Below are 21,514 nucleotides of genomic sequence, written 5' to 3'. Positions count from 1 at the left end.
AACAAAATATTTGAGCAGTATGTTATTCTTTTATTACGGATATATAACCGTTTTTAATTTTAATTTAATAGCTGCTATGCTTACAGTTATATCATTTTTATGTATATAGAAAATTTGGTGAATGTGCGTAAAATAAGATCTCGCTTGAGTTATTTAGTGGTATGTCATAGCCGCGTCAGCGGAGATCGGCGCCCGCCTGGCATCCAGTAATTCGTAGACCTTCCACTAGAGTGCTATGTTTTGAGTTGTTCGATCTGCACCGTGTGCGTCGAGCGTCCGGTTCACCCACCGATCATCATCGAGTCGTAGCCGTATGTGGTGTCGCCGTCACTCTATTGCCGTCCCTCGTTTCCGTCGTCGATCTCACACACGTTGACACGTTCTTTGTATTGCCATGGACGTTAACCTGCTGTTTCAGCATTCACAATATGCGTTACCCGTGGGTATCGTGCTTGTATGCGCGATTCTCGTTTTCGTTTTTGGTTTCAAAAAGGCCGAACAACCACCTTTTGCACAACTCTCGGTTGGCTCTGACGTGGACCGGAAATTTGCGAACAAGAAACGCAGCAAGATCAAGGAAAAGGTTAGCGCGATTAAATCAACAACCGTATCTTTTCATTTTTTCTGTTATTAATTAACAATGAAAATGCGACAATCTGTACGTTGTTTTATACTACTCTCCATATGGTTGCTTCTTCGTTGCGAAAATATGTATACATACGTGCGCGCGCGCACGCATCACAGCACACATGCACACATGCGTACACGCGGTTAATAAATCAGCTGGTTAATAAATTCGCTTATAGTTTAAAAATGTATGTCCCTATTCTTTTTGTCAATGCGGTGAATATAATTTAGTTATATACGCGTGGAATCCTCTTCTGTCTCATTTCTTACGGATTTTGTTAGTTTTATTGTTTGCTGTATTACAAGTAGTACAAGCTGTACACTTGTTGATTTATAAGTTCTTAGAAATTTCAGAAATACTAAAATATTTTTTCTCTCTCTCTCGGTATTATGATTTTATAAATAGTAATATAAAAATTTTAGATAAATGTTATGCCTAAATTCATGTAGGTAATTGATGTCTATTACAGAGATCTGCTAACGGCCAAGTTGCAATTGAAAAGGCCAGTCCTGCTAAGAAGACTCCATCTACAAAAACAGATACATCTAGGAGAGTTACATCAAAATCAGACGATACCGAAGGAAAGTTAAAGGAACGCAAACAAGAAGATAATAAAATTTCTGTGACTAGAAAAGACAAGGATCAAGCTGTAGTAAAAGTTACTAAAGAAAACAAGGTTGAACAGGTGAAAAATAAAAAGAATTTAAAAAACTTGTATCAGGAGAAACCAGTTGATTTTGATGAAGGTAAATATATAGTTACAATAAAGTGGTTTTTATGTGTTCGAAATATGTACATATATCTGTCCATTGTTAAATTTTTTCTCTGTAATATAGTTGTGCATAATAAAATCACTAATTGTATACTTTAGACAATTAATTAATTTCCATATAAATAAAGATTGATTTTATCTTCAAATATTTAATAAAAAATTTTGCGTAAAATTTCGATTTGAATACAAAGTATCTTTCTATACTGGGAGTAGAAATAAATAAGAAATATATCATAAAGTTTTTCCGTTCTAGCACAATCAGTTTAGGCTACTTTTATAATCGAAGTAACATTGATTTTGTTATTTAAAATGTAGGAGATTGGGAACAAGCTTATTCTAGGAAAGATAAGAAAAATAAGAAAAAGGAGGAGGAGTCACCTTCAAAAAAGAACAAGAAAAATAATAAGAAGACTGACTTAATTAATGAAGAAGTGGTAAAACAAAAAGTTACGGAAAAATCAGAAATTAAAGATAAAATTGCTAAAGAAACAGAAAACAAAGAGCTACAAGAGAAAGATAAAAAGGATGTGATACTTACACCAATTTCGAATGAGGAAATACCTAAAGAGAAAGAGCATCAAAAAGAGGAACAACCTAAGGTAATTTATAAATATAAACATATTTTATTTAAAATTTATATATTTAAAGTATTTAGTGTTATAACAACTAATATGCCTGGTGTCTTTTTCTATAATTTATTTAAGAATGAAAAGGTAGTAGAGAAAGAAGAGAAAAAGAGTGTAAAGTCAAAGAAGGGTAAAAAGGTTTCAGAGAGTGAAAATACGCCTATGGTGACTTCTATGCCCCCATTAAAAGTAGATAATAAAGTTCAAGAACCAAAAACAAAAAAGAAGGACGATAATATAGAAAAAGATTCAGATAATTCTGACGAAAAGAATTCTAAAATTACACAGACACAAGAAAAGAGTGGTCCTGTGTTTGATGAACTGGGAGGTAATTATTTCTTAGTTACACCAATTTTAGGCCTTAAAAGATATAACATTTTAAAATATCTTCATAAATATATTTTAGATATCTGGACAGAAACCAAACCTCAAAAAAAAAGTAAAAAGAAAGCTCGTAAAGATAATTGAAGATGATTAAATGTATTGAAAATTGTTCCTTTTGGAAAGGAATAGAGTGAGAATCCTGCATAGTCTAAACGACATGTGTCATTTCGGACTCATTAGGTGTGTTTTAAGTGATTTACTAATCTAACCACCTGACCAAATTGTTCCTTTTCCTTGTACATAATACTAATTGGACTAGGTTGTTCGATTAACTATGTTTTACAGACTTTATGATTGCAAACTCATAAATCGATGTATGGAGACAAAAATCGTGATAGGGAACATACTATTTGTCCTTTTAAATGGAGCTGCCTTTGTATTTAATGAAAGAGGCATAAGTCCTAATTTTCACTATAAGATAATGGTTTTATGCATCCTTAAATTCTTTTCAGAATTCTCATAAACACATATGTATTCACAATGATGCACTAGTATTGTATGGGTTACAATTACATCCTAGCACATATTCGTAACAGTTTCGTATCGCAAGTGTGAATATTTAACACATAGTACTTATGTCGTTTACATTTCGTCGAGAAATCCTACGGAGAATATTTTCTTTATTAAGTTTGTGATTTATATGTTTGCATCCACGTTATCAACATTTATTTCACGTTACTTTGAGCATAGGCTTTATTATATTCGTTACAATTAATTTATATATCATAGAGATGCGAACGGTTGAAAGCCGGAAATGGTAGAAAGTACGAGATATATCCTAAAACAATAATAAAGTGCAGGACAATCTCAAGTGGAGAAAAATTTACATTACTGATGTATTTACGTGTCGGTACCAATGTACTAAGAGAAATATTTTTTTATACTTGAAAGCGGATAATTTATTCCAGCATTAATGTAGATCCAAAGTAATATACTTTGTAATAATATATTGTATGTAGCATTTTATCACAAAATCTACACCAGTAATGAAATTTAAGGATTGATGTCTATTTTTGAAGAATATGCGAATCTATGATAAAATTTGTGCCAAGCTATAAAAAGAGATAAAACAAGGTACAGCGAAAGTCATTATATAATTGCACATTATTACTTTATCGATTAAAGACACTACTTTATTGTTTATTTGTTTAAATTGTATAAACTCTGTGTGCGCGTGTTGTGTGTATTCATGTATGTATGTATGTATGTTTGTGTATATATTATCTTTTATATGTTAACTGACGATTATGGAAATTCATACCGAGTTTTATGGTATAAATGGTACAATAACGATAGCAAATGTACCTGAACTAATTCCACGTGCAAGAATAAATCTAAATTGTAGAATAAAGTCTTTTTTATACGAAGTAACGTTTTCGAAATAATCATTATACATTATATAAATATTGATGTTGTCACAGTTGTATAAACTTGACACTATTGTATAAACAAGAGACAATTAAATTTTTCCATTACAGTTGCTCTTATGCAAGAGATTATTTATTGTCTTTTCCATTGTTTTATAAAATATATTCTCTTAGTCTACAATTTCGATTTGTTTCTACAGAAGGAATTAGTTCATAGAAATATGTATACAATTAATGTCATACTTTGTATAGTATAAACTAAAATACTAATAATATGGTATTAAAAGTTAACATATAAAATATTCAAAATACTTAAATCATTTATAAAATTATGTATTGACTTTCTAAGTACCTAGTTGTTACACATATGTTAAACAGAAAGAAAGGTACTGTTTAGTAACAATGTTATTATTTCGTACAGAGAAATAATCCTAATTGAATGTAACAATCTGTACAAAATTTCCTTAATGAATGCTTTCAAACGTAGATCAAGTAATTAAATTTATTTATTGGTTATTCAATTTTTCGCGAACAATCTAATCCAGCAGCCGTTCATATTTTATGCCATGTATAACATAAAGTAAGTGAGTATATTGATTATATTAAAAGTTGCCACAGAGTGACTTTTTTAGATGATACAAGTAATAATAGTTATTTTTATTTTATCTGCTGTATAGAATATCATTTTAGAGCTGTACACAAGAGTTAAACTCTGTTAGACCAATAAAAAAATGTTTTGAAAGAAAGATTAGAAATAATGGAGGTATATTTAAAAAACTTAGAACTCAAGTGCTATAATCAGAGTTCTTTAGTTTCTATTTTCTGGAAAAACAAAGACAAAAATTGAAATAGAGAAAAATGACGTTGCAATCACATAATCGTGAGCAGATGAGTGATTGTAGTAATTAAATGTGTTATGGCATCATTTGTTCGTCATAAACTTATTAGTTAGGGTTGTGTGTTAACAATGTGTAAAGTATCAGTAATTAGTAAAGAGACAAGGGAAGATTATTTAGGGTGTTTGGTGAATGAAATATTGTGATAAGTAGTATATTGTATACCTGAGCGTTAGACGAACGTTGTAAAATAGTATTATTAAATAATACTATCGTTTATATAGCTTTTACTCGTAAAAACAAAATAATATGTGTCTGTTTTGAATAGTCATTCATATTTTATACTTTTATCTTTAATATATATTTTCACAAAATGCTCATTATACTTGTATATTTACGAGACAAAAATGTTAACGATTTTAATATTTTTCGTATTTCTCTTTTCATATGAATGAAAACTTCTGAACGATCTTCTATGATTACAGTAATACAAAATCATGAAGAGTTAAATGAAATACAATCGTTGAATCGATTAACCATCGCGTGCCAAGAGTACATTGTAAGAATTTTTAGGAATTAAAAAAAATTTCTTTTAGCTCTCTCTCTTTCTCTCTCTTTCTTTATTTCTTTCTTTCTCTTTAAAGATAATAATATCTACGTTGTTCCGAGTTTCAAGTCTTTTGTGTAACAAATAATCTGCATTCTTATAGTTTTTACTGTCCTATATATTTACCTAAGCAAAAAATTACTTGAGTTATCAAAATTTCGGAAAACATATAGGATGTAAAGATCATTGTACAAGTATTATGATCAGTGTTGGGATATATAATGATTTTCTTGCACTCGTAAATGTTGTTGTATTTTGCTGTTTAAAGTATAAACGGTACTAAAGAAAAACAAATGTTCTGTAATCTTTATTTTGTTTTTATTATACCTATGGATAACCTTTTAACGTAATTCGTATTAATTATATCAGTTTACTTGTTTATACGTTGTTCAAGTGAATAAAAAAAATTAAGTAAAGTTGAATTCAATCGAATTGTAATAGTATTATAATAGGAACGATAATATAATGTTCAACGCTGGTCGTAAGAAATGTTTATACTTATAGAATTATCATTCAGAGTACTTAAATTTAATAATAATCGGAACAATTTGAGCAGCTGCTGCACCATGCGGCCTACATTTAATATTATCATATTTTTATATATGTATAATATTCTTCAGATCTCATACTCGCGTAACATAATATACGCGTAATACAATGACAAAGGTGAAATTAATTTGATTAACGAACCTGAGAGTTGCGTGAATTTTTAAGCGCGTGTTAATAGAAGAATATCATATTTTGAATAAGATTTATATGCACTTCATTCGTGTCTCATTATAAAAACTCGTGCTTTGTGGCAAGATGAAGCTAATGAAAATTCCACGCGGAAGTAAATGACGGTATAAAGAAGTATTTTCCAAAAACTAAATTTAAATGTAATTGTACTGTTTATAATTTATAATACAGGAGTATTATTGCTATTGTTCACACACACACACATACATGCACGTATAAATCCGCAATGTTCTTTTCTAATTAATTTCTAATATATATGATGTATATGCGCGCGATGTTGTATATACTTTGTATATACTTTGAGATGTAATAACTTTCTTAAAAGATATAGATCGAATAATACTGTCTATATAAATAGGATTGTAGCGGCAACAAAGTTAACGATGCTTTTATTTATATATAAGCTTAGTGGACTGTTATACTCTGATTTAACGATGTTTCTCATCCATTTAGTACGATGTAAATATTTTGATATAATCTCTGTTAAACAACAAAAACTCACGAAACATAAATCTGACAAGTAAAAAGTTTGATGGCCTAATGTTTTGCAATATTATATTATACTGGTAATGATACAACGGGGCTCTGATTACAAATTACCGTATGTAGCATAAATATTAAATACAGGATAAACAAATTTAGAATGTTAGTTTCGTGAAACAGAAATGTTATAGTTATTTATTTATGTTGTGTTTTGTTAATCAAAGGTGCAAGTATAGTTTAAATCTTATTGTTATCATAATATATGGTGTACGCAACGTAATGTTAAAATGTAAAATTGATATACCTAAGTGTAGAAGCGTTTCGTTTAAAACAATGGAAAAAATATAATTCAAGCGAAATATTTTGTTTCCTTGCATTGTGCATGTACTTATTTGAAGTACATGATACATATACATGAATTGTTTGAATTAGGGATACACGTGATTTTCTTAAAAATCTACTAAATTATTTAAATTATAATCTATATAAAGTCGGAAACAGAATATTTCTCATTTCATGGTTGACTTTCGGTTGTGACATTTTTGATGTAAACATATAAGAAACAAGAAATGGATCGCACAGTAAAAAGAAAGAGGCAAAAGGGGACAAATGAAATGAGGAATAAAAGTTATATTTTTCCAACATCCAGTTGCAACCATTTACTGCCCCCGCCCGTTAATTATTGATATAATGTTTTTTATATATTTAATATACACGTATAACAGGTAGGCTGACTTATTATTCTGCTGCTAGCAGTTCTAGTCAGTTAAGGTATATATATGCATATATTAGTTTCAAGGGACCACAGACTATAGAAAAACAGTAAAACGTGCAGAACGCTTATTTTACTCTTACTCTCTTTTAATTTTTACTTCTTTATAATTTATATCGTTACTAATTAATTAACTCATCTTAAACAAAGACAATAATGTTATGCGCTTAACTTTATTTTGATAACAAATCGATTTTTATAAATCTGATAAATATTTTCAAAGTTAATAACTTTGTATATGAATACTGTTTACTACCTTTTACTATTAGTTTTGAAATGCTTTTTTATTATATTTGCTACACTTCCTTTTAAATGGTTTAACTGGTTTCGAATCGTTTTCATTATTTTCTACTTTCTCTTTATCAGTTTCTCTTCTTGACTCATTATTCGCAGATTTCTTCCTTTTCTTACGAATTAACAAGGTAGCATTTTTTCTAGATGATCTGCTTTTACTTTTAATAGTTTTCTTTTTCTTGCGTTTCTTTTTACGGTCTATATTAGCTATTATCGCTTCAGTGTCAGCAGATATTTTAACTTTCGGTTGTCTAATCGTAACGGTAACCCTTAAGTATAAATCATATAGAACATCGCCACAAAACTCACCAAAGCAATATTCATCTCCGCACTCTGTACAAATTTTTACGCTACTCTCAATTATACCAGTTCGATTTTTGCTACGTCTAATGGGACTTATAACTGAACGTCGTTCTTTAGCAATCGTTTTTGCTTCCAGTTTTCCCATTTCTACCTGAAACATAATACATACTGCAGTGTAAAAAAACCAACACGACTATTTACATTAAATATATTACAACTCTTAGATTAGAAGCACCTTAATCAATTAATTTAATTTATTAACGAATTTATAGAACTCGAATAAAATAAGTACCAATCTAGAGAACATTTCTTCATCTTGCCTGTGTTTGGGTCTAATTGGTGTTAACATTCTCCAGTCAATAGCAACCTGTTGTAATTCTCGAAGATTCAAACCTCTCATATCTGGAGGTATTGGATTTCCATAATTCCATTCTTTTCCAATTGTCTTCACCTCTTTTCTAGTTGGCTTCCAAGAAAATTCTTTATCGCGAACTTTTGCATCATCTTTCTTCACCTATATTCATAATTATAATCATAAAGGTAAAGGCAATTGTATGAATAATATTTTAATTATAAAAAACAAAACATAGGATTACTTATACCGTTAGTACCTTTTCCGGTTTTATTTTAAATTCAAGGCAATTCTCGACAAGTTGTCGAAACTCTTTTTGAGAATTACAGGTTGCTTTGCTTAGATCGGGTAATAAATTTGCATCCTTTTTATCTTCTTTGAGAAGATCCTCCAACTGGAAGGCCATTATCTATATCTGTAATCCAAGAAAAATATGTCAGGTCGTTTATTTCTTCTTCGTCTCATACTCTCTATGCAATCTCCCACTTTCTGGAAAACTAAAATGAAACGAACAAAAATGTACAGAAAAACGCGATTCTTTGGCGAAATTTTGTTAAAAAATTTCCGACGCGGCGGGAGAGATTAGGCATCTCTCCGAATCCCATTCTATCTGTTTCATTAAAAGACCCTGAAACATAAATATATTTCGATTATAAAACGCATTTCAAGTTGTTATTCGATTGCGTAGAATTCAGTCGCATACATTTTTCAAGGTAGATAACGTGGATAAAATTTCTTGTCCGCACCAGACATTTTTATTTTTATTTCGTGATTCGTTAATATTACTAGCTTCGCTAATATGATCGTTACTCAATATAGTTTTATCGTTCTGTTCGCATTTATTATCTTCAATGGTAAGTCTTCCATTTTTATCGATTTGCAACGGCACGATGCAGTTTAGACTATCCATCGAAAGGTTTGGCTCATAGTTGTCAATTTTTGTTTTCGGTCTATTTAAAGCTCGAATTTTCGATTTAATGTTTATAATTTTTCTTCTATCAGGAGATGGGGACCTGTTTAAGAATACAGTTAATCGTTTATTAATATTGACTAAAGGCTAAGGTTATAAATTTAACATTAAGTGTAATATGTCTACCTTGAACGTTCGTCGCTAGATTCAATTTGACGCCTTCTCATTCGTAGTCGCCGTTGGTAATGGGGATCTTTTTCACTTTGCGTACGATACCGAGTTCCTGGTCTGACGAAATGTTTTAGTTATTTTAAATATGTTCTATTTTACAAATTATTGATTAAACAAATAACTGTATAGCTGTATATTTTAATGCTATCGAATACTACCTGTTAGCATTCCACTGTGGCCTAGATTCAATAGCTCTTCTGGGTTGAGATTTTGATCGAGGGAGAGCCTTTACGGTCATTTCATCCGTCGAACCGATATTAGTAGACCTTTTAAATTATTCTATTCGTATTGCACATCATGATATTCAATAGTATGTAAATTAATAACGCGATTGGTCATAGTATACGGAATATATTTGCAAAGTATTGATAAACATTAAAAATATAAAGAAATAATAATAATTGAAAATAGCAAACGAATTTAAATAATTAAGTAACACACCATAACAATTAAATTGCAGAAGAAATAGATTTTCGACAAATGAAATGAAATAACAATTACCGGTTCTATTTGCAAGATAGAAATCCTCTACGATTCGTCAAGTTTTCAAGCGATTCAATGCATCATATTATGACTCACTTTTCAATGTCCCTTTTACTAGCATTTGTTGCATCCTTGCGGTCCTTCGCAGAGGTATTCTTAATGGTCAACACCTCCAGTTTTTCCCGAAAATCCTGTAGATCGTTTTCTATATCGGTCTGTGTGCCGAAATCACGTCCATTCAAAATTCTGTACTTGCTTGGCGTGAGTAATCTATTCTCTACGATCGTCGGTGATATTCTTGATGAATCTGAAGCAAAGCTTGAATTTCGTATATACTGTATAAAGGTATTTAAACCGACGGATAAATTATTTTTCGTATCAATTTCCGATCTTCTCGGCGTTGGAGTCAGCACTAAATTAACTAATTGCAAGTTAGCCGTCTTATCGAGCAATTCTGAGTCTTCGAGTCGACCGCTCAATACGATCGCTACATCTTTACTAATAGGGACTTGAACTACTTTTAAGTCATCATTAAAATCATCTTGGTTCAGTTTATTCGAGATATCACTGTTGTTAATATCGTTCCCATTCCCATTCCCATTTTCATTTACCGTTTCCTGTTCGTCGTTGGTGAAAGATAAATTTTGTTGAGTTCTCGCACTTTGAAAACTTTCATCGAACTGATTTTCGTTTGAAACAATTGACTCGCGATCTCCGGAGGATTCTGCAACATTCTCCTCGACACTTTTACCGAATTTACGACGCACATTCCTTTGTTCTTTTGCTAAACGTTCTGCTACTTCTAGAACTTCGCGCATCGTCTCCGCTTGCTTTAACTTCGCCGCTTCTCGTTCTTTCATTTTTCTTTGCTCTTCTTCGAATCTAAGACAGAAATAATCTGTTATCGATTAATCAAGTTCGTATCGCAAACGTTCATTTCTACCTTTCCCTTTCCTTTTCTCTTTCTCGTTTAATTCGTTCTTCTTCTAGTCGTTCCTCTCTCAACTTTCGCTCTTTCTCTTTTTTCCTTTGTTGATCCTTTTCTTCGAGCTGCTTCTTAATCGCGTTCTGAAGCTCCAGAGCTTTTTGCCTTTTTAATTCCCGTTCTTGAAGAATGCTCGCATCGACAGGAATATTTTGACCACGAAGATACGTCTTGTTGTTATCTAATCCCATCGAACCTACCGTCGAACTATCCGAGCTGCTCGCACTTTCGTGATTAATAACGAGAACCTTGAAAAGTACGTAAATAAATAACTGAACAAATTCTACACACGAATAACTTATTTTTGTCAAGATAAGAAAATAAATCGTACTTGACCCGATTGTCCTAATCTTGCCAACCAAGAGGGTGGTGGTGGATCTCCTCGTGCAGTCTCTTGACCCCAAACACTATCCCACCTTGGCCTATTCAGGTCGCCTATTCTACCATCGGATAATCTTCTCGATGGCGGTAACGAACTCTCAGGTGTTGCATGGTAAGGATTGCTCCACGTTTTTTCGGACATTTCCGCTCCTGATGGTTTGCAACCTGGTTTGAGAGAGAAATTAAGCTAACATCAAGTAAATGTGTTCTTTTCCCAACTTGATTACTATCGATTACTAGAGTTGTATCGTACTCAATTATTGCTTGCTCAATTATTACACATATAGCGTACAAAGATGCTATTTTTTATTCTAAAATTTTATGCCTTCAACAGCTCAACTTACTTCCTATCGCTGATACCGGTGCGTCTACAGAATCACTGGCATAACCAGAAGTCTCACCCTCGCGTTCCTCGCCCTGCGATCCATACTGATTCTGTTTCGAATTCTCGTAACAATCATAAAGTCGATGAAGCTTCTCGGAATGATAGTGCATTCCTTCAGCAGCAAAATCTCGCTGTTGGCCCTAGAACATGAAAGAACGGAGTCATTCATTCGGAACGGGAATGCGTTCGCGTGGCTTTAGAGCAATTTCTTTCCATCAATCCTCAAATCGTGCTCTTCCTCTATCTATAATAGATACGACCTGCCTATACGTAAATAGTATTGGATACGATTATTGTGCCAGTACGTGTCAGGGATCGGAAACCGTAACGGAGTTCCAGTATTGACTTTAGAGATTCATAGCTTCTGTGTATTTTCTATCTTAATTTAAGATCTGATTCATTTAAATATATTTATGTCCAATTAAATAATAACACTTAATCGCTATAATTTTCATGTATATAATAATACAAGCGACAGTCACCGCAGGTGAGTGACTTTCGGGTTCAAGATAAGAATCAATTTGCCAGACGCGATATAGTTTCACGGCTTCATAAATTCCAGTTGCCTATAGCTTTCAACATAGTCACGGAGCAGTGATTAAGAGCACCTGTTCATTTCTTGTTTCATCATTACATGGAACACCTAAGTTAGTGTAAAAAAGAATAGGCACGTAGTAGAAAAAGTGGAATCGTAATATAACTATTGAATTATGCAAGAAAATTACGATTACAATAAATCCTTTGTCCTTTTATTCGATGTCTTTCTATAGATTCCGTTTTAAAATTGAATTGAAAAATATACTTTCCTTTTTTATTTATTATTCATTACTAGAACTATATGAAATAAACAATAATTTATTATGTATGGAAAATTATTATATTATATGTAGAGTGAACATAAATAAAGTAAACGATAAATACTATATTTACACAATGGTATACTTGTAATACTTGGATAGGTATTCATTTCAAGTTTTCCTTTATTAGTTTTTCCAATTTTGACAAACCTGACATAGATATCGCTGTTGATCCTTGCTGTAAATTGGTGGCAAACTAGGGCTTCTGTGCCTGATTTGTGACACATCCGATTGCACAAGCAGATTTATCATGCTACCACCATTGCAATCAAGACACTTTAAGCTTACGTCCGAGTTTCTGGAATTCTCTGTGGTCAGACTCTTCAGGCTGACGGTGCTTCCATAATTTCCAACAGCACGAAAAGGTGTCCCGGACTGCTTGTCCTTCGTCTCCACCAAAGACTTACTTGGACCATTCGGATAAGTGCTGTGTTATGCGTTTCATTAATGTATTTATTTCGGTAAAAATAACTTGTGGTGACAATCGGGTCGATACAAACCCTCTTGGCTAGCTTTGGGTGTGCATATTAAGAGTAATTGATCTAAGGAATTAGGTATGGTAGCCACCGTGGACACAGCGAGGTCATAAAGTCGGTCAGGCGTTAAAGTTTACGTGTTTCAACGTTTCAAAGTGTTTATCGGCAGAAAATCCTCAATAAATCGCATCAACTACACTATAAAGAATTCGAATACTACTGAAATAAAGTAGAATACGATACGCTACTCTCTGAGTATCATTTTCGTTAATGCTTTAATTTACGACCTCGCCATATCCAATACCTTAAGTAATAAAGTTCTCAAAATACTTTGATATTCGAAAAAAATATAATTTCAAGTAAATATTTCCGACATTTCTATATTTAAACATTATAATTATCTTATACAAGTTGTCATTGCACTCTGAACATATTATAAGTTTAAAATGTACAGTTAAATGTACATGTCTAATACTTACCGGATGTTGGTGCGGATATTGATATTATTTTTCAGAAACCCCCAACTTCCACCAAGACGTGCCATTTCTTCTACAATATTTGTAAAAAAATATTAATTTGTCAATATTATTGTACTCTTATGCTACAACTCACTTATCTTATTATACTTGTATGAGACATGTATGAGGCACAACCGTGTATATTATACATATTGAAACAGTTTCGATCTCATTTGAGTTTAATAGAACATTTTTCAAAGTTTGAAACAGAATTCGTCGTTCGCGAATGATTATAATAGCGATATTTACCTCTCTCTCTCGCCCACTGGATCCTTTTTTGTTCAACTAGCGACGTTCTCCCGATCATTGTTGGCGCGCGTCACGTTATGAACGCGAAAAGAAATTTACACGTTCGGTAATGACATTGACAAACAAGTAAGCAGGATAAAGAAGAGAAACAAAGAATCTATATCGACCAATCTTTCTTTAACGAGATCGCGCGATAATTTTACCTATATCACTGTTTTCAATCTTCGAACAGCGGTGAACCGTTCGCTCTTCCAGTGCGTCACGATTTCCAGCGCGAACGTCGAGTTCGAAACCCTTGACTATCAAAAGACATTGCTCGGGTTCATCGCAGGTCGTGTCAATATTTGAGACTGCGGTAGACCTGCAAGACTGTACAACAGAGTTTACCTGACACGTATATGTACATACATACGAATAGTCCGTATTAAACGCGAAAGGAACGCGCGGTCGCGATTCGATCGCATGCTACGTTTCTATGGGAACAATCATGAATCAACCACGGAACCTCTGCCGCTACTGTCATGGTCGATAATAATATTGACTAGACAGACGAGATAAGAGATAATGACCTCCAGCCGTCTGTTTCGCGGTCAGAGATTACATCTACGACAAAGAAACGTGAATATAGATGTGCATCCTTGATAGCGGACAGAAAATCTATATCGATTTCAGATCTGAATAGCTACTATATCTAATAATATATCTATTTGAGTTTATTACTTAATTGCTGATATTATTAATTGAACATAACCGATTGTCAAAACGAAATATAGCTATCATATCACGACGATCTAAAAACTTATTTTACATTTTAATAAAAAAATCGAGTAATATATGGTAATATGTATTACATATGTAATATATATATATATATATATATATATATATATCTTATGATCATTTTCAATTGAATAGGTTTGGGTTTATCATTATCCTTTATCATTTTAGTGTCACTAGCAATGTTACCGATTCAACATAGAATTCAACAAAGTCTTATAAATCATTCAAACGGAAAACAAATTATATATTATGTGCATCTGCTGCGCCGTGGGATCTTCGTTGAATTTTATTTCGTTTTAGTGTTATTAATTTAAACAAATTTTAGAAAAATTTTGATTATTAATGTGTTCGTTTATATGATTTATAAGACTTTGTTGAATTCTATGTTGAATCGGTAACATTGCTAGTGACACTAAAATGATAAAGGATGATGATAAACCCAAACCTATTCAATTGAAAATGATCATAAGATATAGTTAGCTTTCGAAACGAGATTTTTTTATATTTTATAGATACTGTGAATCACGTCCTTTGAACAGAGATAACAATTTAATTTATAACTCATCAATTTTTAGTATTTTTAGTACTTTGCCGATTGTGAGGGTCAAAATTCAACGTTAGCATTTTGCGAGCATTTGTCTATTTACTGTGATGAAAAGTTAATTTTGATAAGCTTTACACGCAACAGTAAATAATTAGTGGAATGAACACAAATCATTAATTAATAACTCCGTTTCGATAATGCGAGCTGTAGTCAGCACGGTATATATATATATATATATATATATATATATATATATAAATGTATCTTAATTCATATTTTTAACGATAGTGGCGTGAATGATGCGATTCACAACCGGGATTGTTTGTAACTTATTCGGATTAAATGCACTAACGAAGTTAGTGAAAAATGTCTTTAGATCAAACAGTGTGTGAAGGTAAACTCGAAAATTTAATAATCGAAATGAATAATACATAAGTATGTTTAGTGAGAAATAATAACAACAATAATGACATGTAACAAAGTACAAATAGTTCTCAGGTTATATAGAATTTTTCTTCCGTTTCTTTATTGTTTTCAGATCTAAAAGCTTTTGAAAGACGTCTTACTGAAGTAATTGCTAGTTTACAACCAGCTACTCTGCGATGGAGGAGTATGTTTTTCCATTTCTCTGCATGAATTCAACTTTCTTTATTTTAAACTTTATTATTAGGCGAAAAATGTAATATGTTTACTTGCTCATTTTACTGTTTTACATGAATTTAAACTAATTCCATTGTTACGCATATATTTAAAATGACACTATTTCCAGTGCTGCTAGGTTTCATTTCTGTGTGTACCGCCATTGGTGCTTGGCACTGGTTGACAGACCCAAATACTCCAGCTGTATCATTTACGCAAAGTCTATGTAATCATCCATTCTTTGCGATTGCTAGTATTATTTTAGGTAAGCAATCGAGAAGCAATCGATGCAAGATTTTATCATACAAATATAAATTTGTTTTAGTGATATTATTTATGATGGGAGTACATAGACGAGTGATAGCACCAAGTATAATAACTCAAAGGGCTAGGAGTGTTCTTGGAAATTTTAACATGAGTTGCGATGACACCGGGAAGCTTATTCTTAAACCAACAAGATCGCGACATCATGAAACATAAGGCAGGGGATAATGCTATAAATTTTCTGTTAACTTTTGTAATGTTCTTAGTACTTGAATTGCCACACAGGGTGTTCGTAAGGAATGTATATATAAAACATTTTTGATTCTAGTATAGGATATTGTTAAGATATTATTTTAATGTACTTAGCATTTAAAGGAGTAATGACTCGTTATTGTATCTAATGGATAGTGTTTTCTATTTTTGATTAACTTTGATTACACATTAGAATTAAAATATACAAATGCAAAAAGTAATTCGTATTACGTAAATTCCTTATGGTGGGTAATATGGTATTTATTAAATTATGTACACACATACTTTCTATATACATTCGTTCTGAACATAGGCCTTGTACTGTTGTAGAATCTGTTGCAAAAGTAACAATAATCCTCATTTATAATAAAGCAATATCAATTATTATGATCTTATGATCTATTGCAAAGTAATAGTAAATATGATTTGTTCATATGATATATTGTTGATATGATATATTCCAGTGTATATATTATATCGATACTATAACTTCCTAAACAATATTATTTTTAGCACACGAGTGTTTGCACATTCATTATTCTTATTTATTGTATATATTGTAATTGTACAACACTTTTTAAATTCTGACATATATAATTTATGAATCTTGCTAAATATTCTTGCCAATAGTTAGCACAAATTAAAATTCTTTTATATTATGTGATTAGCATATATATTATATGTATAAAAATATGATTGTAAAAATAAAATACTTTATTAATTCGTCCAAACTAATATATAAACGATACAACAATATGATTGTATAATCAAGAAATGTAAAATAAATTTATTCATACCTACTAATTTAATGAAATTTCTTGTTAAAACAGTTTACTTTGTTTACTGGAAGTGGTTTACTGGTAGTTAATTAATGACTTTATATAATATGGTTATGGTTCTTTATATAGTTTCTAATTTTTAACTATAGCCAAACAATTAATTGTATCAAATGGGAAAACACTATTTAACAATAATTAATATTTACTATGTTATACGCATAAAATTATTTAAATAAAGGATATGATTATAACGATCAAAACATTTATTCGTATTAATATCTTGCATATTATTACAATTTTTTTTCGCAATGCACAATCACGCTTTCATCATTACATATACAATGTTATTTATTTATGCAGATCATTATTCATTTAAAATCAACTGCAGTGTTAATATCTTAAGACGCTTTTCTCAGTCCCAGTATATATATATGTTTATATACAAGGGGTAATTATCAAATATTGTAAGTGAAACATTCTAAACATTGCATGTAAGCAATGATTGGGCAACTAAATATTTTCAAATATTTGTGAATTTTCAAACGTACAGTTTTCATGTATTTTGTAATACAACGGAAGCTTGCACAATAATAAAGTTGGTATATTTCCATTCAAAATGAAATTGTTAATTTCTTATTTGATGTAACAACATATTTAATATATGTTCTGCTGCTTATAATGAACCCAGTAAATAACCGATTAAATTATATATTTACTTTTATTAATAGAAAATAAAATTTTGTGAAATTTATTTGGTATTTTGAGTTCCTTGTGTATTATGTAATGGCCAAAACGGGAATATTATTTTCGGACCAAAATTATGAATTTCTCTCAAGATATTGTAGTAAGAATACATTTTGTATCTGTTTCATCACGTTTTGAATAATAAACAACGGTACGCAAGTAAAGGATTTATAATTGAAATACAAAATTGAAAATGATTGATGCGTATCGATTTTATAAATTCTAAAGTGTTGCAGAATTGGTTCGTTCACTTATATTTTTATAATGCTGATGTATTGCTCAAAATGATCTCATAACGTTATCTCTTATCAGTACCTTTCCATTTCATACTTTGTAATATACGAAGATCAATATTTAATGTTTCAAATATTGAAAAGTAGAAAGTTGTAGTACAAGATGTATCTCGTTGCAAAAACCAAGCTAACATAGCATGGTTGCTTTTATTTGTATGTCGAACTCAAAAAATAATACAATAATCGTATTGTTTGAAATCAGGTGCTAGTGCATAGAAAACAAATCACCGGCTGAAGGAAGTGGTGCTAAGCCGCCTGTAACGTCAGGTAATTGTGTCAAATCAGGCAAATTGGAAATGTGTGACTTTACTTCAGATCGGACTGCACACACTTTTTTAAGCTTTTCCTTATAATCCTGTAACATATCACATATGTTATTAAATTTATAAATATTATACTCTAGAGATAAAGAATCGTATCATTGGGCTTTTCTTGACATTGAGATGGAAAGTGTTAGTGACATTTGAATTATAAAACGTATCAACTGAATCAGTTAATTAAAATCTGAATCAAATTATTGATTTTACTAGGTGCCTACTTACATTAACACTACCTATGTAGTCAACTCTAATTTCTTTTAAATTTAGTGTAATAGAGATACGAGTTTTTACCTCTTTCTCTGTAAAGATTTGTATATTTTCAAATAAACATGTCAAATATGTATTTGCAAAGAAACAAGTATAATCATACTTCTAAAGTTGCTTGCGCTTGTTGAAGTAACTGCCTTTGTGCCAATGTATAATCTCTAAGCATAGTTAATAATCTCCTTCTGTCTTCCATTTCTGCTTGTAATCGTCCATTATAATCGGCTAACAATGCAGCAGCTTCATTTACTGCAACACTTAACTGATCAGCAGCTGCTCTATCAGCTAGGTTTGCAAGAAGTGAAACTTCAGAAACTTCTGGAGGCAAGCATGCGATGCGTTCTCTAACACCAGCATCTGATGACGCTGTGTTTTCCAAATCCTGAAATAGAGGCCTTTTTTTAGTGATTGCCTTCAATGTTTTTATGTGTACGTACATGTTTAAAGTGTATGATTTATACTTTTTGCAATGACCCATGTATACAATAAGATTTGTTCGACAGGGCAGACCAATTTTTTTGTGTTACAAAACTACATGAATTTAATTAAATAAAAAAATTTCCATTACGCTTTCATAAAAATGAAAAAAGAAACCTGTTTAATCTGTTAACTTAAAATAAAATGGCTGCTACTATTTTGTTATTTAAGTAGAAAACAAAAACTACAGAATTTGTTTAATAAAGCAATACATCGAATAAATACAATGTAAAACACAATAGAGGTAAAATATATTGTTATGAATAGAGTAAAAAATTACTACTGGGGATGGAAATGTCAAACTGTAAATATGCTTGCCAATATGCCTTATGGATTCAAAATATATTTTTCTATATATAAGATAGTTTATTGCTAACGATACATAGTCCGTATTTTTGTTGTTTTTATAAATGGTATTAACCATTAAGGCTTTGATGAGTTCCTCTGTTTCTGGTGGGTCTCCTGCAGGAGTACGAGGACTTAATGTTACATGTAGCTCTTTGGTTCCATCCACTTCAACCTCAGTCTCCGATTTCTTCCTCTCCTTTTTGTCTTTCTACAATACAAGAACATACTATATCATATGTAACAATATATGAACATACTATAACTAGACAGTTATAGACAGTCATTTGTTTTTCACATCTAGCCAAGCATAATGGCTTTAAACTTTTCCTAGTATTGAAATAAAAATAAGTCCATTGATTCTTTATAGGAATTTTTATTGTCTGCTCATTGTAAATAGAATACAGAGCAATGTTTTGTTTATTGTGACATAAAGTAAATAAAAATCTTGTGTTAATTATAATGATAGTCAAAATCTTAAACACATAATGTCTCGATTAGGAAAATGTTCACTTTGTTTGGCTCAATTATAGATACTAAATTTGATGGTAAATGAAATCAATACGTCAAGTTACCTTTATTTTATCTATGTCATTCTTAAGTTTTTTTTTTGGAGGCGGCGTTCCTGGATCTCTTGATGTATCTGTAAAAGCAGCCTTAAACTCTGCAATTTGTGCCTTATCATAAACTCCTCTCTCTTCCCAAATTTGAAGCAGCCTATTTAAACGTTCTCTTGTTTTTTCATCAAATCTTTTCATGTGTTCAAAAGCTTTTGGTAAAACTGTTTCAAACTCCTTCCCAAATTCTGGGCCTTTCTTTTTACTGTTTTGAATAACATCGTTTGCCAGATACATGAACATTAACTTTCGATTATCCTTCACTGTAAAAATATATTAATAATAATAATAATAATAATAGTAGTAATAATAATAATAATAATAATAATAGTAATAATAATAATAATAATAATAATAATAATAATAATAATAATAATAATAATAATAATAATAATAATAATAATAATAATAATAACGCTTATATGTATGTGTATGCTGCGGATAAGTATATGCTAGAACATACAAAATTAATAGAAAATAAATTTGTAACATTGTATGAAATAAAAAGGAAGTTTTAAAATAAGATAATTTCTAATGGTATATTTAATGGCATATTTAATAAAAATTTAAACAATAACGAATCAATTATATTATAAGAATTTTAACTTCTTATTTCTTGTAGTATTATCATATTTTATCGAAAAGGGACAAAAAAGTACATATTTCGATATAATCTTTAAATAATATAATCATTTGTTTCAACAAACAATGTCGACCCGCAAAAATGTGTTACTGAATTTCGACTATGTCGTTGAAAATTATAATTTTGGATAATTTTTAAAATACATTGCACAACTGTTAGCCACTAACGACAGAAATATAATTCTGCAGTTGACATACTGTTATGAGAAATAGGAGTCCACAATTACATAGTGATCTAACTTATAAGTTAACCTAGAAATATAGACGATAATTAGTTCACATTTATTCTACTTGAAATGTCTTTTAAAATAACTCGATGATAAAATTATATTCAATATTTGAAGTTTAAAATGTAAAATAAGAAGTAAAGATATACTTACGACGATCGTCACGTACCTTTACACATCTCTTTAAACCAGACTTTCACGATGGTCGGATGATGTTTTCTATGATGAATTAACCAAAGGGAAAGTGTTTGAATGCTTTGTTGAGAAGGATTTAAATCCATTAATCTTTTCACAAGCGCACTTTCTGTAAACCCTGTCATTTTTAAAGTGCAACGTTGTTTCGTCAGCAAAAAACGTATGTACAAAACTATTCGTATTTCAACTCACGAGCCGCACAAGTGCACGACTCAACAGCTGAAATGCAAACACGAACAGTGTATAAAATATTGTAGTCTACCGCATATTCATCGTGTTACGAAAACTACCGCTATCTGTCTTAAGTATTCTGAACTACGTCGCAACGATTTTACGATCGGTAATTTCAAATATTAAATTTCTTTTGAAATGTTCTCAGAACCACCGAAATAAAGTGTATTTGAATGTTGAAAGAATGTTAAAAAGGAAGCTAAATAGAAAATATAGAAATATCAAAGTGTATATTCATTATACACGAGTCTTCCGTATCGACAG

The 21,514-nt window shown here is 31.0% G+C and overlaps 5 protein-coding genes across 6 annotated transcripts; 2 read left to right on the top strand and 3 right to left on the bottom strand.

The window, feature by feature from the left end:
• The first annotated feature begins 190 nt into the window (after nt 1-190).
• LOC143425960 (uncharacterized) lies at nt 191-3,532 on the top strand. Its single transcript, XM_076899055.1, has 5 exons — nt 191-583; nt 1,098-1,374; nt 1,716-1,999; nt 2,105-2,354; nt 2,433-3,532. Exons 1-5 carry the CDS (start codon nt 395-397, stop codon nt 2,492-2,494), a joined length of 1,062 nt encoding a protein of 353 aa, XP_076755170.1. The 5' UTR covers nt 191-394; the 3' UTR covers nt 2,495-3,532.
• A 3,940-nt stretch (nt 3,533-7,472) lies between these two features.
• On the bottom strand, nt 7,473-8,624 carry LOC143426189 (uncharacterized). 2 transcript variants are annotated; one of them, XM_076899428.1, is made up of 3 exons: nt 8,413-8,624; nt 8,103-8,324; nt 7,473-7,961 (listed from the first exon to the last, which is right to left on the bottom strand). In XM_076899428.1, exons 1-3 carry the CDS (start codon nt 8,566-8,568, stop codon nt 7,479-7,481), a joined length of 861 nt encoding a protein of 286 aa, XP_076755543.1. In that variant the 5' UTR covers nt 8,569-8,624; the 3' UTR covers nt 7,473-7,478. The 2 variants fall into 2 exon arrangements, with proteins under 2 accessions (XP_076755543.1, XP_076755544.1); XM_076899429.1 differs by having other exon boundaries at nt 8,422-8,624.
• Nucleotides 8,617-14,009, bottom strand: LOC143426191 (uncharacterized). The gene is made up of 11 exons (XM_076899430.1): nt 13,638-14,009; nt 13,350-13,419; nt 12,545-12,821; nt 11,485-11,677; nt 11,103-11,317; nt 10,730-11,019; nt 9,883-10,668; nt 9,462-9,569; nt 9,259-9,360; nt 8,866-9,175; nt 8,617-8,790 (listed from the first exon to the last, which is right to left on the bottom strand). The coding sequence occupies exons 1-11, from the start codon at nt 13,693-13,695 to the stop codon at nt 8,716-8,718; spliced, it is 2,484 nt and encodes an 827-aa protein (XP_076755545.1). The 5' UTR covers nt 13,696-14,009; the 3' UTR covers nt 8,617-8,715.
• A 1,211-nt stretch (nt 14,010-15,220) lies between these two features.
• On the top strand, nt 15,221-16,475 carry Cnep1r2 (CTD nuclear envelope phosphatase 1 regulatory subunit 2). Its single transcript, XM_076898965.1, has 4 exons — nt 15,221-15,355; nt 15,500-15,571; nt 15,731-15,865; nt 15,926-16,475. Exons 1-4 carry the CDS (start codon nt 15,328-15,330, stop codon nt 16,078-16,080), a joined length of 390 nt encoding a protein of 129 aa, XP_076755080.1. The 5' UTR covers nt 15,221-15,327; the 3' UTR covers nt 16,081-16,475.
• Nucleotides 16,476-18,040: 1,565 nt separating this feature from the next.
• LOC143426026 (regulation of nuclear pre-mRNA domain-containing protein 1B) lies at nt 18,041-21,274 on the bottom strand. The gene is made up of 5 exons (XM_076899132.1): nt 20,994-21,274; nt 19,914-20,218; nt 19,415-19,549; nt 18,623-18,898; nt 18,041-18,287 (listed from the first exon to the last, which is right to left on the bottom strand). Exons 1-5 carry the CDS (start codon nt 21,142-21,144, stop codon nt 18,138-18,140), a joined length of 1,017 nt encoding a protein of 338 aa, XP_076755247.1. The 5' UTR covers nt 21,145-21,274; the 3' UTR covers nt 18,041-18,137.
• Between the last annotated feature and the right edge of the window lie 240 nt (nt 21,275-21,514).

This window comes from Xylocopa sonorina, chromosome 8, assembly GCF_050948175.1.
Source record: "Xylocopa sonorina isolate GNS202 chromosome 8, iyXylSono1_principal, whole genome shotgun sequence".
In the NCBI taxonomy this organism is placed as follows: Eukaryota; Metazoa; Arthropoda; class Insecta; order Hymenoptera; family Apidae; genus Xylocopa; species Xylocopa sonorina.
The sequence above is the reverse complement of the archived record's forward strand: the minus strand, read 5'-3'. Positions and strand labels throughout refer to the sequence as shown.